Raw genomic sequence first — 13,011 nt, 5'->3', positions numbered from 1 at the left:
GCTGCAACAAGCCGAAAGCTTCGAGCTTGTTGCAGCAGATTTCTTTTTATGCGCAAAACCAGTTAAACACCATTTGAATTCAGCTAACAAAATCCTCAAACAATCTTCAAACTTTGCAAACGTAAGACCTTTGGATTTAAGCACAAAATTTAGAAACAAACATGCGAACTTTCGGCGAGAATTTTCTGCATTTTCTGGGTTTCATCCGAAGCATATTTCAAACCAACAAGATTATGCAACTTATACTTTTCACTTGCAAAACTTAAATGCTCAAGATTCACAAAACATAAAGGAGAGTAACAACAAGAGGATCAAGGAGATCCCAACATGGCAAAGCTGTGGGATAAACTTAGCAAACTAGCAGCAAAAAAAGTTCGACAGTTCATGCCTGATAGGCTCTGATTTTTGCAAAAAGAATCTGTTAAATCGACCCAAACAGGGGAGAAGATACCTAAGAATGCTTTCGTGATTAGTTGCAGATGAGATATCCCGATGAAAACGAGCTTTTCTGGAAAAATGAAACCCACGAACTGTTCGCCGAAAATTTTAGCGCCGGTGAAAGCGTTATTTTGGGTCAAGAATTGACGAGCTTTCTGTGGTATTCCCTTCAAGGCATCTGAACAAAACCCACTCCCCTCACGTTGCAGATGCTCCAGATTACTCAAAAAACCCAAGAAAGAGCCAACTTCATAGAGAAAATTGCCTCCATAGATAACGGAAAATCAGCCTGGAGGGTAAAAATTTTTCTGAAAAATCTTCTTCCCCGCTGCTACTCTTTCCTCTCATTTTTCTTTCAGTTTTTCTTCTAAATCTCTCCAGATTTCCCCTTTTCTTTTTCTCTCGACCTTTCTACTTAGCCGCCATCCTGCTGATTCTCTCCCTCGGCTTGTTTCTCTCTTTTGCTTCAAAACCCTCGCTGCCTCGAAGCTCTCTGCTATCCTTTTCTAGTTTTTCTCTTTTCCTCTGCTGATGCCTCTCTCAGCCGTCACCCATTCTTTTTGTCCAACCGTCCACCCCCTTCTTTCTTTCCTCTGTCATCTTTCTACTTAGTTCTCTCTCTCGATTTTTCTCTCCAGCCGTCTTTCCAACCTCCAGCTCTCTCTCTATCTCAAAATCTAGCCGTCCAGACCCTCTCCCTTCATCTTGGCTGCGGCTCCTCCTTTTATAGGAATCCCTAAGCCCCTAAACCCTCACCTCAAAGGTGAGGATGAAGAGTTAGTTTTACCCAAAAACATGAGCCCTCCGATTTCTTCATGCTTCTGTAATGCTGCGTGCGCAGCTTTCTTTTTTCTTTTTCAGAATCTCTTAATCAGTCTAAAACCCGCGTGCGGGTTTCCTTCTTTTTTTCTTTTTTTTTTTAACAAAATAAACAACAAACCTTCCTAATTTGAATCTAAAAATTTAAAGAATGTTTTTTTTTTGTGAGCAATTCTCTTTTTTCAAAAAATCTTAAAATTAACAGACAAATAAGCAAAAATGAATAAAATTAAAAGATTTGATGTCCAAAATGCTTAAAAAATGTTTAAGATAAAATTTTGAGATAATTAAAACAAAAATGAGTAAAAATTTAGTGTCTACATGGGATATTGATTCACACTTGATATCCCAACAATCTCCCCCTCAATTGTGAATCTCTTCCACATCGGACCTTTCTCCCTAACCCATTCACTCCATCAAGCCCATTTCAATCTGGAGTGTACGATTCTTGCTCAAGAGTCCACATGCCCTTGCCTCACTGCAGGTCTGCATGATTTTTTTTTCCCCGCTCTTATTCAAGCCACGCCTTACCACTCTCACTGGCTTTTTATCCTGGAGTCACTGCCCAGCATAACCATCTGCTCTGATACCACTTGTTGGGATATCAAGTGTAAATCAATATCCCACATCGGAAAGAGATGAGTAGAATGAAAAACATATAAGTGGGAATGATCCATAAACCCAATGCCTTAAGATTTTGGGTTGGATATGGTGTCAAACCCATGGTTGTGGTTCCCATTCTAACTCATGGTTAAATTCTCCCCGAGTTTGGCTCTCTCAGAGCCCAACAAGTGGTATCAGAGCCTGGTTGTGAGACTGGGTAATAGAGCAAAGTTCATGGTTGGATCCTAGTTAATTATTGAGATCAAGTGGATTGATGGCTGTTAATAATTGAACGATTTAATGAGTGGTATTCTTGTTTCAATGGCTTGGCAAAAAGTATTGATGGTAAAGGATAGGAAGTCGAAAAGTATGAAAATACTTGATGGTGAATCTAAGCAGGTGATTCAAGGGTCAAGAAAAAGATGGAGTCCAATGTTGATTTTGGACATGAATCGGTGGAGACTTTCTCACACCTTCAACGGTTGATACTTCATCCCGGTGATTTTTAGATTTCGATTATGTTTTTTGGGTGGTGTGGCAAGTGTCCTAAAGAAACAAGGAGATCTAATTTTCATGCGCCAGAAGACTCTGACAGTTACGAATTTTTCGTTTTACGTGGAGTCTTAGAAATCACACGTGGTGAGACAGTCCTGAGGATGGGAAGAAGTATGGTGATTTTACCACTTGGTTGCCTCAATGGTTAGGGTTAGAACTCACAGAAGGGGATCCCAAATTGCAAGTGGTGGTGAGAAGAAATCCTGCAAAGGGGATGGTGAATTGAGACACCTTCTCGCGAGTTAACAGGAGGTTAAACTCGGGGGCAACTACACATGTTCATTTGCCGATTGAATCAATTTGGTATCAGGACTGTATTGATTCGGGTGTGTAGTTTGGTACCATATTTTTGGTAGTTGAAGGCAAATGGTTACTAAAAGAAATTTTCGCCAAGGTGGAGATTTGTTAGGAAATTGGCTTAATTTCTTTTAGGTAGATTTCGTGTTTTGTGTGGAAGTAACTAGTTTCCTAATTGGTTTTAGTTATTTGAAATAGTAGTCAGGTAAAGCTCTATTTAGTTAGATGCTATTTTCTACTCTATATGAGTTTAGAAAATAGTATTGGTTTTCAATTGTTATTTGATTTTTTTGGCAGTAATGTTCTCTATAAATAGGTAGGTTGGCATACTACAAAGACACATAAGGGCACACAAGAGGGTATCATGTAGTCTTATATATGGGGTGTGAAAGAGGGTTCTTAAAAGATGAGATATGGTATACAAGGGTTGAATTTGGGTTCAAATTGTATTCTTGTATAGGGCTTTCCTCTCATAATAAAGAACGAGTTTCTCTCCGTGGATGTAGGCTCAATGATGGAACCGAACCACGTTAAATATTGTGTGTCATTTATCTTTCATACTTGTGACTTATTCCTCATTAAATTGTTGTACACTTGATGTCTCAATAGTTGTTTGTTCCGTGCCTGGGTCCTAACAAAATTAACCACCAACCGACCAACACCTGGCTTAAAACTCTTTTTTTTTTTTTTCGATACGATAGATACAACTACTTCTACTCCTATACTAGAGGGAGGGAAGATCTAAACGACTCAAAGAGAACCCGATGAACCACCACTAGTAAATTTTATACTTCAACTAGTCCTACTCCTACACTGGAGGGAAAGGAGACCTAAACTGGTCAAGAGAAATCCAGTAAACGTAAGAACTCTACTTGATAATTTTGAAGTAGTATCTCTCATAGTCCTCAAAGAACCATAAAGAATCATTTTTTATATAGACAAAGTAAGAAACACTTGCGCCATTTGAAAAGCAAACACTTCCACTAGCATGGGCAAGAAATTAACCACCAGCTGACCAGCAGCACCTGGCTCAAAACTTTGATTTTAATAAATTCAACTATATTGCTATAGCATATTGCCTAGATCCAGAAGTGAAGCTAATATAGGAACAAACTAGTCTAGTACCTGGAGCAGTTGTGCAAAAAGTTGTGGCTCCGACTGCTGCATTTGTTGAAGGTGTCAAGGTTATGGGCTCAGCGGCAGCTGCAGATGTAATTCTATTGGATCTGTTTGCCGTAACTTTCTGGGCTTTGGCCCAAAAAAAACCTTGCACTTTGTTATGGGTAATGTTGGAGAGGATGATGATTTGGAATCAAATATTGAGATTTTTTTTCAACACGAATTTTGTTTTTTGGGGCTAAATTGTTGTAGATATGTTTTATGTGCAAAGTGTTTTGGAAACCGATTTTGAGACATCTAGCGTCAAATATCTATGATGCCCAATTTCGCCTCTACATTTGTGGTAACAAATGGTCCATCTTACCTTCTACAATATATATATAGATTGTGCTAACGAAGTACTGTCTAATTAGTAAAATATTTTTCACTAATAATTGAAGATTACAGAGTCGAATCATCAAAAGGACAAACAAAAAATTACTATTGATTATCTTTTATATGTGTGTATATATATATATATAGATATAAAGGTTGTGCAAATACCAATGACAGTACCACATTGATCTAATTAATAGACTTTTGGCGAAAGGAAATTTAAAGGAAGTCAAATTCCAACCTTTAACTAAGAATAGTGCCATTTCTTGGTAGTCTTTGAATTAGAGGCAAGATGATGAGTCGAAATTGCCACTTTCCAGCGAAACAGTTTTAATTGCTTTCCCTGAAAAAATTATAAAGATTATGAAGTGTGAAAGAACTTTATCTCTAGAAGTTTTGGGAACGTGTAAAGCTCATGATTCTTTCGTCAAAATGTGTTTATTTTGCTTTCATACTACTCAAATATAGTAAAGTGGTTTTGAAGTTCTGGTACATATACCATACTGAATTGACATCGAAGAAAAGGCAACCTAGACAATACAAAGCTTTCGCCAGCCTAGGAAAAAGGTAAAAGGAAATTTAACTGGAGAATCGCATACAATTCCACATGAATAAATACACTCTTTACTTAACCAAAATGTTGTAGGGTTTTGTTTCAATTCCAACACTTTCATCAAGAAGCAGCCATATGTCTTTGTTTAATTCAATCTCGCATGTTACCCTTGATGAAATTGACTAAACAAGCAAAATTTTCTTGCCAATGTTTGTATGCCAAAAACCACTCTGGTTGGAAATGGTAAAATCAAGAACAAGATTCAAGCCTACTTTTCCTTTTAGGCCTGACTGCAAAGCCTATTATAATTAAGCTCAATGGATTTTGATACCTAACGTGTTTATTGTATTAATCAATGCTGATGATGATTCCCCCAAATACAAAATGCCGATGGAAAACCAAAAATTGACCTGCTCAAGATTGTTGTGATTCGTTTTGGGCATGCGTCTTTTCTAAGGATTTGTACAAAATCTCGTCTATCAAATACATACTCAAATAATTTAGTTTCTTAAGTTTTTATTTTTCTTGCTGCATATAATTGTTTTGCCTATTAAAATTCTTGTGTAAAGAGCATGCTTCCCAAGAATAAAAAGGCTAGCTAGCTATTTTGCCCGATGAATTTCCACAAATGTAAGTCCATATTGTTGCTTCTTCATCTTGTGTATGCAGACACACCCCACAAACTTAGATGTATGAAATGCCATCATAAAATACGAGGTGAACAAGAGTGGATGTTTCTCTCTGTGTGTGTGTGTGAGAGAGAGAGAGAGAGAGAGACCTTGAATTTAGTCTACCAACTACCAACCCTATGTGTGAAGTTTCCATATTCTCTCTATATTTTGCAAGCAATAGTACGTCCCTCCTCATAACGTTTTAACTAATCCATGACTGAGATACCTCGTTTCAACTAACCAGCTTCCTTAACTATTCTTTCATAGTTTAATAGTCTTCCAAATTGAAAAAATTTTGATGCGCCACTGCCCCTAATTAAACTGAATGATCAAAGTATCATTGGATTATTACCGCAACCTTCGACAAATTAATTACCAGAAACTATTATTGTAAAGAATTTTATCCATAAGTTTTCAATGGATCATAATGGACTTTTAAGTTCCATGTGAACAAGTAATAACCTACCAAATCCAATGGTAAGACAAAGTCGAGGCAAGGGTAAGTGCAATTGGTGGTATGTGATCTTTTTTCTACGTCCATAGTCCAAGTACTTGAGTTTAATCCTCATTGATCTATTCTCCCCTTTGTCAATCTTGACCAAAGAAGTTGCCCTCAAGCACTCCAACATATGGCAGTAAAACAACACATCTCAACCACCTGTTGTTCCCTAATCATGCATGATTTTCTTCAAGCCAAACATTATTGGTTCTCACTTCTCCGTCAGAGATGGCTGCTAAATCATGATTAACGTTTTAATTATCATGACCAAGGACGAAAACAAAGACAAAAGCAAACCACAGAAAGAGAAAAACACCAAGCTAGGTACAAAAAGAGTTTGCTTCTACTATTGTAATTTAAAAACTAGCTAGCCACCTTAATTTTGTCTATCTATAGTACTCTATACATCTCTATCGAAAATGACAAAATTTAGAAACATTAAATATTTTTCATGAAATAGATAAAAAGCTGAACATCCTAAGATGGGTGATGACTAGCTAGGGTTTCTTTTTCTTTTTTCCCTTCCCTTCTTATTCCTGCCTAGGACGAGCCAACCAAAGAGAGCTGAGAGCACGGAGGCGATGGAAATACTCGGCTATCGCCAGAAAACACCTTGCAGCTTGACGGGTTGTCAGGATCTGATGCAGGCGATGAATTGTTTGGTGCCTCAGATTATCAGCCTGAAAATGAATGACACCTTGAATATTAGAGCCGACTTCTTTTTCTTTTTTTTTTTCCTTCTGTCTTTTGTCAAAACAAAACTATATAGAAATTAAGTAACAGCAACAACAAGTTACAAAATGTACTCATGCATGTATGTTGACTTTTGGAGGATGAAAAATATAAAAGAGAAGGCATCTTCCATCTGCATCTTGGGTTGGTAATGGAGTAATCTTAACTGGGCAGAAGTCTTAACATTTGACATGAGTATAGAAAATCTTTAGAGACCCTCATAATCTTTCCGGCCACCCCGCCTTTTGAATTTCTTGATTGGTCCAGAACACACCGGTTGAAATTGGGACATGTGGAATTTATTTACTTCCATTGTTTTGACCAGTGCAGAGTTGATCTGGTGCTACATTCAAAAATCACTTGAAAGTGTAACCAATCCTCTCTTTTTCTCCCCATTTGCTTACTGTAGCAGTTTAGACAGGGACTGGGATCATGCAGCTGGTCTGAACAATTCTGTAAGGGTAATAATATGGGAAACCAAGAATAGCAAGGATACTGTTCTATAGAGTTTATTCGTAAGAACCATGTGATAATCAATATGAGATGTGAATGAGAAAAAGGAAAAAACTAACCTTCTAGAACTAGAAAATTTCATGGGGATCAATCTAAGAAAACTTTTCATCAGTTGTAATATTCAAAATGATTTAGAATTTTAGACTTCGTTGACATACATTTAGTACTATTTCTCTAATCTATAAGAGTCTCCCAATACGTTTCATTTTCTGTTTTGCAGTCCCTATATCATTAGTTGCACGTGCATGACCAAGAAACATTTCATCTGACAAAATACACCATAAATGTGAACTTTGAGAATGACAATGCAAATTTGGACTAGTTCCTGAAACGGACTCAAAACAGAAACCAAGTTTAATGCCTAGCAGACGAGTAAAAGAATTTCATCAAGCAGATGATTAATATATTCAATGACTCTTAAGTTTCCTGCAGGTCCTTTTCTCTAAAACATGATTGCTAGGAATGATGATGACCATGTGACATCACATAGGAATATTGGGAAAATTTTTATCTCTATCAAATGGGATCTTAATCTTTAAGCAATCAGCCTACGCCATTCACATAAATTTCCGCAGCCACACTTTTTCTACAGAAATTCATGTAGTTGCATAAAGGCCTGCGAACTTGAAAAATTGTGCCTCCTTAGCTTATAGTTTCCAATCTTTAAAATTAAACAATTTAATTACTTTTCCACTCATTTATCATCCAAATACTACTCCAAAAATTGGTGAATCTCTTAGAAAAGAATATTGGGTTCGTGTGTTTGACAAACTATGTCTAGACTCAATAGAGAAAAATTATTGTTTGCAAAAAAAAAAAAAAGAAATGTTGTTTAGACTCGATAGAGAGATGGCCTGATGCGTCAAACAGGAGGAAGCAACTACTTCACAGAAGGACAGGGTCACGGTCACAGACTTTCGAGTGTACCCACACAATGTGGACCGCAGGATGTTCGATCAGAAAACCCCAACACCCATGTGAGATGTGACCCAGAGAGATGGGACCCTGACTTACTCTCTTTAGCTAAGACATATCCGTGCATGTAACATCAGGGTGGACCTTAACTTAATCAAATCCAACGTGCGAGATTCCTCCTTGACCCAAACCATCTTAAGGTATAGTTACTTTAAGGATTCTACGGTTTAAGTACATAATCCTGCCATAATATTTACTCCTGTTAGTCCATGTATGAGCTGGAGGGAAGAGGAGAGTTGGTCATCAGTTGGAGCAGGTCTCCCAACCCAAGCAATGGACAGATTCTTGTCCTCTACGATTACGACCCCACAAAAAAAACTTTCAACGTCATCACTTCAAAATGCATGCTGTATACCCTCTTTTGCTATGTAATTAGTAGCTTGTATGCATTAATTTTTTCTAAAGTATATACTACATTATATTCAGTGTACCTATTTTAATCTAGGGAAGAATGACTTTTTACGTGATGTGATTAACCAATTAGTATATGTATACATAAGCATGCATGTTTGTGATTGAATAGAAAATTGTGTTACAGTTATATTTGTGGTGGGGGTGTGGGGGGGGGGGGGGAGTTTAATGTTTAATGTTGGATACCTGTCTAACAAAACCTTCAAGGGTGGAGAGTTTGTTCATGGCTAGAGCCATTTGGCCCATGTAGTTAGCCATGTTCGAAGGGCAGCTCAGGGCATCAGAAGCAATGGTGTCTGAGAGGGACTGATTAAGAGCTTCAAGTCCTTGAGAGAGGGCTTCTTCAGCTTCCTGTGTTGACTGCTGTAATCCACATATTGCCAGGAGTTGCTGTTCTGTTAATGGCTCAATTTGGCTCATTATTATCTACATTAAAACAAGCCAAAAAAACAAAAAGATTAGTTAATCCACCACCATTACCTCATCATACATTAACAATAATCCAAATATTTTTTGTACAAATTTGTTGTTTAATTGTCTCAGAAAGATAACATGTCTGGAAGAAAAGCCTTGTTAATATATAGCTAAAGAGCCGTGCAAGTATGCATCATCTTTGTTTCTAATGCAAAAGAGAGACAAAGACTGGAATTATAATGGTGAGTAACAGACATGGGCTTTATAGCTGAGTTGGGAATAATACCTAACAAGAACTTACAAAGGAAAGCATCACGATACCTTCTCGTCATTCTTTGATATTACATAATGGTGATCCTCTTTACGATCACACCGACAACTTGCTCCGTGCCCTTAAACAACATTTTACATTCCTTGTGAAGTGTCTCATCGTGTCTATTTAGTACTATATTCCTCCCCGACCTCACCAATGTTAACCTTTTCTTCACCACCTCTAAAACCCTTGTCGGGTCGAAGACAATTTTTCAAGAATATAAAACAAGCCGGAATAAATCAAAACTTGTTTTTAGAAAGCATAAAAAGTTAAATAAATCGAGCCCATTTTGTTTTTAGCCGTATAAAAGGTTTCTAGCTAGGGTTTGCATGGTCTTTTTTCGTTTTATTAACTTTTTATTACGTAAAACCTAGTTCCGAGAAAAGGGTTTTCGTGTATATATATATATATACATATATACAGATACCTTGATGAGCTCCGATGGGCGAAAACCTCCCATCCACATGAAGCATCTCTCAGCAGGAGTCTTCCACATGCCGGAAACAAGATGAAAAACGTCAGATTTGGCGATCATGCTTTTGAGATTCATCACCTCGTCATAGTGAGCCAAACAGTTGTCGACGAAAAGCCTGAGCTCGTTTTCAGGTAAGTGCTCCTGCACTGCATTTCGAAGTTCGCACATTAGGCGGTGATGCTCCTCCAGCCATCGTGAATACTCCATGTCGAAGACGGTAGCATCTGCAACTGAGAAAATGTATTGAACTAAATCTGTTACCAAAGTAAATTATGAAAATATATGGCTCTAATATACCTGAACTTATGTTGCCCATAGGAGCAGGCATGGATTGGTCACCACCTAGAAGGGCAGAAGCTCCACCAAAGTAAATTCCCTGGAAAAAAAATGAAAACATTAAAAAAATGCTGGGGTCACTTGAATATAGCATTTTATATAGTGAATTGAGTGCAAGAAAGAAAGATAAAAGATGCACTCTTCTAATAGCTACATTTATTAGAGAGAAATGTAGTATTTCTTACTTGAGATCTAGCTCTTTGTATTTCCTGTTCTAATTGAGTAAGTTTGATCCTGCTTGACTCTAGCTGCTGAACATAAGCCTGTGATAGATCAAGCAAAAAAAAAAACTGATTAGTTTTGTGGTAAATGTATACCTTTATTTTGGATAAACATACTAATCTTGGAGTGGACTGACCTTTTTCCTAAGTCTGCTTTTCCTGGCTGCCTCCCTATTCTGAGCAAGCCTCCTCAGTGTCTGTGGTAGAAATAAAATATAAATTGAGAACTCTATCAGCTATGGTACAATATATTAAATAGCGGGGGACAAGTAGGGATAGATTTCACCAAAAAAGAGAAAGCGGTTACCTTAGGATCTGGTGTCTTTGGTCCTTCTTGCTCTGAACTTGAAGTTGGACCTCTGCGGTTTCCCTCACGCTGCAACGACAATAATCAAAAGAATTATGACAATCAAGAATAATGAAAAGAAAGATTAAAATAATGAAAGTGAAACCCCCCCAAAATCTGAGTCTACAAGAAACTAACAAATCAATCATTTGCCGGCATATCAGATAGTATATTGACTAGCTCGATCTGTACTTAGTTAATTAAGTCCCACCTTTACAGCTTTTGCTGGTTCAGGTGCAGAAGCAACATCATTTCTGGGGTTTGATAACTCCATGGACGGCTCAGATGATCTCTTGGAACCGCTGCTAGATGGAGAATTGGAAACTAATCCGGTACTTGCCTACCAAAAAATTAGTATCAACAACTAATTAACAAGCGAACCCAATTAATTAAGATATACAATGTCAAAGTTGATGAGAACAAGTAAAAGAGACATCTTTTAACGGAATGATACCTTTGCTGATGAGGGGTCTACATGCATGGGCTGAGAAGGGAAAATGTTTAGAGTTGGAGGCCTCATCCCGGAGTTCTCTGCACGCGCATCATAAGCATTAAATTGAGGATAAATTTTTGGAAATTATTTCAGGGAAAGATATGATAAGAAAGGATGAAATCCCGATACAAGGGTCAGAAAGGACAAGAGAGCTGCAATTGGTCATGCATTTTGAACTCTTTGCAAGCAAAGAGAGTGAAAGGAATATTTTTTTTTTAATTTTGATTTGTACCCTTTAGAGGTACGAGCAGAAATTTGCAGGAAAATCATGTAGTAGTTCAAAGAGTTTGTTACATGTCGTGGTCCAACCCCAAGAAATCAATTGAAACCAAAAGGACACGTAATAGAAAACAGCATTGTTTCTTGAAAACTGGAAAATTTTTCAGCTCAGAGGATCTGGTCAAAGAAAGTACAGTCAGATTTGATCCCTGAACACACTTTCCTCATGACCAAGAGTATTCCCCAAGAGAATCTTTAAGGAGTAGGCATAAAATTAGAAAGAAATGAAAGGAGCTAGATCATTTTGAAGGTTAAGGAAAAAATTTTAGACTTAAAAAACAAAAGATGGGAGCTCACGTCTTTGCTCTTGAATTGCCGAGGGTTCTTGGCCATCCAGGTAAAGAAAAAGGGCTTGATCTAATTCGCCCAAATCATAAGCTCCAGTATCCTTGCTTCTGCTCACACCCCAGACAGAAGGAGACCAGACAAAGAGAAAAGATCAAGAAATGATTAGAGGCAACAAAAATTAAAAAAAAAAGGGGGGATTTATTTTCTAAGAAAAAAAGAAAAGAAAAGGAAACACGGAGAGAAAAAGCCAAAAGTAAGAAACGGGTTTTTTGAGGGAGTTTTTCTGACGAATTTAGGAGCAAGAAAAGGGTTACATGAAGTTGCCAGGAATGGCTGATGAAGATGATTGCATCATGCCAAAAGAAATCTGATTAATATTCTGCTGATGATGCTGATGCTGATGCTGATGATGATGAGCATGATGGTCTTGATGAAGGTGCTGATGATGACTTGGATGAATCTGTGATGGCACTGGTGATTGATGTTGTTGTTGGTCAAGCACTATTTGAGTAGTGTGGTTGTTGGTTTTGTTGGAAGAAGCCATGAAAGGAGAAGAGTTAATGGAGTTAGAAGCTCCTCCAACAAAAAGTTTGCTTTCTTGCTCAGTTGAAGTTTCAACAAGAGCTCTTGCAAACCCCATAAGTCTAGCGAAAATCCCTGAAATTTCCTAAAAGGCTACTATTATGTATGATCAGATGCTTTCTCTGATGACTGATGACCATAGCAGTGATCCAACGGTGGTTTAAATAGAGCTAGAGGGATGGCTCTAAAGATGTGAAAAGAGAAGAAAAGAGATCGACAGGGAGGAGAGAAAAGGGGTCGGTTAGGATTAATGAAGCGCAAGAGGTTGAGGAGAGGATAGAAACTGAGAAACAGGACAGAAGAGAGCAAGGGAGAATTGAATGCAAATGAAGCAAAAGACAAAGCTATTTTAAGCGAACCAGACGACTTTCTGCAACCAAATTTTCAGATAAAGCGGTCTTAAGTTTAAGCATATCCTCCAAACTTGAACACTTCTTTCTCTCTTTCTCTTTCTCTCTCTCTCTCTCTCTCCCTCCCCCCAAAAGGACCAAAACCACCGAAGACTAGGAGAAAAACTGCTAATGTTTGTCCAAGGAAAACCTCTTTTGGCTTCCTTGTCCGATCAGCTCATCTCTTGTTGTTTAAATTTACAGGAATGCCCTCCTTCAGCCACACTTTTTACTATTGACAGTCTCATGCAGCCTCCTGGCTTACACGTAGAACGGCCAGGAGGCTGCCATATGCTTCAAGTCTTCGAGTGTTCC

General features: G+C 37.8%; 1 protein-coding gene across 4 annotated transcripts; it reads right to left on the bottom strand.

The window, feature by feature from the left end:
• Positions 1-6,250: 6,250 nt before the first annotated feature.
• LOC113695409 (bZIP transcription factor TGA10-like) lies at positions 6,251-12,786 on the bottom strand. 4 transcript variants are annotated; one of them, XM_027214496.2, is made up of 11 exons: positions 12,040-12,786; positions 11,735-11,832; positions 11,120-11,196; positions 10,877-11,005; positions 10,627-10,695; positions 10,457-10,516; positions 10,284-10,361; positions 10,060-10,138; positions 9,715-9,992; positions 8,747-8,986; positions 6,251-6,609 (listed from the first exon to the last, which is right to left on the bottom strand). In XM_027214496.2, exons 1-11 carry the CDS (start codon positions 12,363-12,365, stop codon positions 6,460-6,462), a joined length of 1,584 nt encoding a protein of 527 aa, XP_027070297.1. In that variant the 5' UTR covers positions 12,366-12,786; the 3' UTR covers positions 6,251-6,459. The 4 variants fall into 4 exon arrangements, with proteins under 4 accessions (XP_027070297.1, XP_027070298.1, XP_071911495.1 ...); XM_027214497.2 differs by having other exon boundaries at positions 9,715-9,986; XM_072055394.1 differs by lacking the exon at positions 6,251-6,609 and adding an exon at positions 6,754-7,114.
• Between the last annotated feature and the right edge of the window lie 225 nt (positions 12,787-13,011).

This window comes from Coffea arabica, chromosome 6e (assembly GCF_036785885.1).
Source record: "Coffea arabica cultivar ET-39 chromosome 6e, Coffea Arabica ET-39 HiFi, whole genome shotgun sequence".
Classification (NCBI taxonomy): Eukaryota; Viridiplantae; Streptophyta; class Magnoliopsida; order Gentianales; family Rubiaceae; genus Coffea; species Coffea arabica.
The sequence above is the reverse complement of the archived record's forward strand: the minus strand, read 5'-3'. Positions and strand labels throughout refer to the sequence as shown.